The sequence below is a fragment of the Gavialis gangeticus genome, unplaced genomic scaffold (assembly GCF_001723915.1).
Source record: "Gavialis gangeticus isolate Ggan-Ray unplaced genomic scaffold, GavGan_comp1, whole genome shotgun sequence".
NCBI classification, from domain to species: domain Eukaryota; kingdom Metazoa; phylum Chordata; order Crocodylia; family Gavialidae; genus Gavialis; species Gavialis gangeticus.
In genome coordinates this window covers 61,439,277-61,441,088 of record NW_017729024.1, presented here as the reverse complement: position 1 = coordinate 61,441,088, position 1,812 = coordinate 61,439,277, and the positions used below count along the sequence as shown (strand labels likewise).

General features: G+C 40.3%; 2 protein-coding genes across 5 annotated transcripts in view; one reads left to right on the top strand and one right to left on the bottom strand.

Annotated features, from left to right (window-relative positions):
• The window catches only part of IDUA (iduronidase, alpha-L-), a 106,462-nt gene that overhangs the window by 30,541 nt on the left and 74,109 nt on the right, over window positions 1-1,812 (top strand). The window lies entirely within an intron of this gene.
• Window positions 1-1,812, bottom strand: part of SLC26A1 (solute carrier family 26 member 1) — a 33,180-nt gene that overhangs the window by 7,178 nt on the left and 24,190 nt on the right. For 2 of the 4 annotated variants that reach the window (XM_019517156.1, XM_019517158.1), the window contains exon 3: window positions 12-428. In XM_019517156.1, the coding sequence (XP_019372701.1) occupies window positions 12-428 (417 nt within the window). The remainder of the gene's footprint in view (window positions 1-11; window positions 429-1,812) is intronic. The other 2 variants (XM_019517160.1, XM_019517157.1) reach the window with 2 other exon arrangements.

Sequence of the window (1,812 nt, the reverse complement as noted above, 5' to 3'; positions counted from 1 at the left end):
AAACTTGGCACCTGGGGAGGAATGAATCCAGTTGGAATTGCACCTGAGACACTGGTTCCATAAACTTCATTCAGTTTCCCATAATGTGAAACCAGTGTGGCCACAACAATAATCACCAACTCTGTCGGAAGTGGGAATTTCAGTTTATGTTTGTATCGATCTCCCACTTCCTTCGCAGCGACCAGCACAACAATGCAAATAGTACTTGTTATTACATCACAGAGATTAGCCTGAGCAATATTTCGAAAAATATTAAACCAGGTCATTACAAGCATCCCAAGCCCTTGGCTGCGTGGGATTTTTATTCCAATAAGATACTTAACTTGAGCAGTTAAGATTGTTAAAGAAGCACCAGTTGCAAATCCATCCAGCATGGATTCTGAAAGGTATACAGATACAAAGCCAAGACGAAAGATTCCCATCAGGATCTGAAAGAAAAGCAAGAAATTGAAAAATAAATGATACTGCACTAAAGAGGGAGAGCACTTGTAGGTAAAGAGTGCTTGACAGTTCTAATTCTTAAACCAGCAGGGAACTGTTGTTATTTCAGATCCATGTGTAAAATGTGTGAATTCCTTTTATTGCTTTGATATATCATGAACAAAAGAGATGAAAAAAGCAATTCTTGAAGTGGATCAAATTGAACTACATTAACTGGTATTAATTCAAAGCAGCTCACCTGAAGTGATGCATGCTTGTCTGAATTTATTCCAGTGTAAGGCAGGGAACTAGATCCTGAGTGCTTCTGTTATAGCCACAGCAAATTGTTATTTCACCTCTGCTAAAAGTAAAATAAAGCGTTGTCCCTATTGTGCCATGACAATTGTGAGGTTTCAACTCCAACAAAAGTGGTATTTTATTGACTTTAGCTAATCACTTTCAAGAAAACCTCTTCAAGTCTGAACTGTGTTTTTCTTTATAACTTTGACATCATACACAGGTGCAATGATGTTGGATACCTCAGGATCTGAATCATCTTTTGAGGTGTGTTCAAGCAGTCTCATCCCCAGAAGTACTGAGCATCTGTACTTCTCAAATCAGGAGTTTTTAAGCTGTCTGAAAGGGGCCGCCCAAGTAACACAGCTTAGAGCAGGGGTGGGCAAAATGCGGCCTGCCAGGCCATTCTATCCAGCCTGTGGGGCCCCTAAAAAATTTAGAAAATTAATATTTATCTGCCCTGAGCTGGCTGTCATGTGGCCCTCTATGGCTTGCCAAAACTTAGTAAGCAGCCCTGCACCAAAAATAATTGCCCGCCCCTGGCTTAGAAGCTTACTGTAGTTGTGCTCATAGCACTCCTGGAAGGTAGGACAGTGCTATTCTTCCTATTTACAAAGGGGAGGTGAAATACAGGCTTGTACAAAGCTGCACAGAAGCCTTTAGTGGAATCGTGTTTCAGAGTCTCCAAAGTATGAAGCCAGTGGCCTAACTAACCATTGTCCCCTCCTTCCTCTAGTTGCTTTTGGACACTTAAGCCATGCTTTCTGTTTTGTTTTATACAGGGTATCAGGCATCCAGTTTTAATAAAAACTGTGACTATTTATTTCATCTTTTCAATTTAAGGTAGCTTCAAATTTAAGGAAATTAAAAGAAAAATGATAACCTAAGCTGCTCTTTTTATGTCCTTCTCACCCCCTTACTTTTGGTGGATCTGAGATAGCAAGTGGGTTAACAAGTATGAAACAATGTGCCCCTTGTCCTGTATAGCCTCTCTCTGAAATGCAGGCTAGTGAATGAGCTTTCTTTTTTGTGCTTTCTGCATTCAAAAAAGAAAGAGAGAGGAAATTACAGGGTATGGATGGGGGGTAGCTGTCA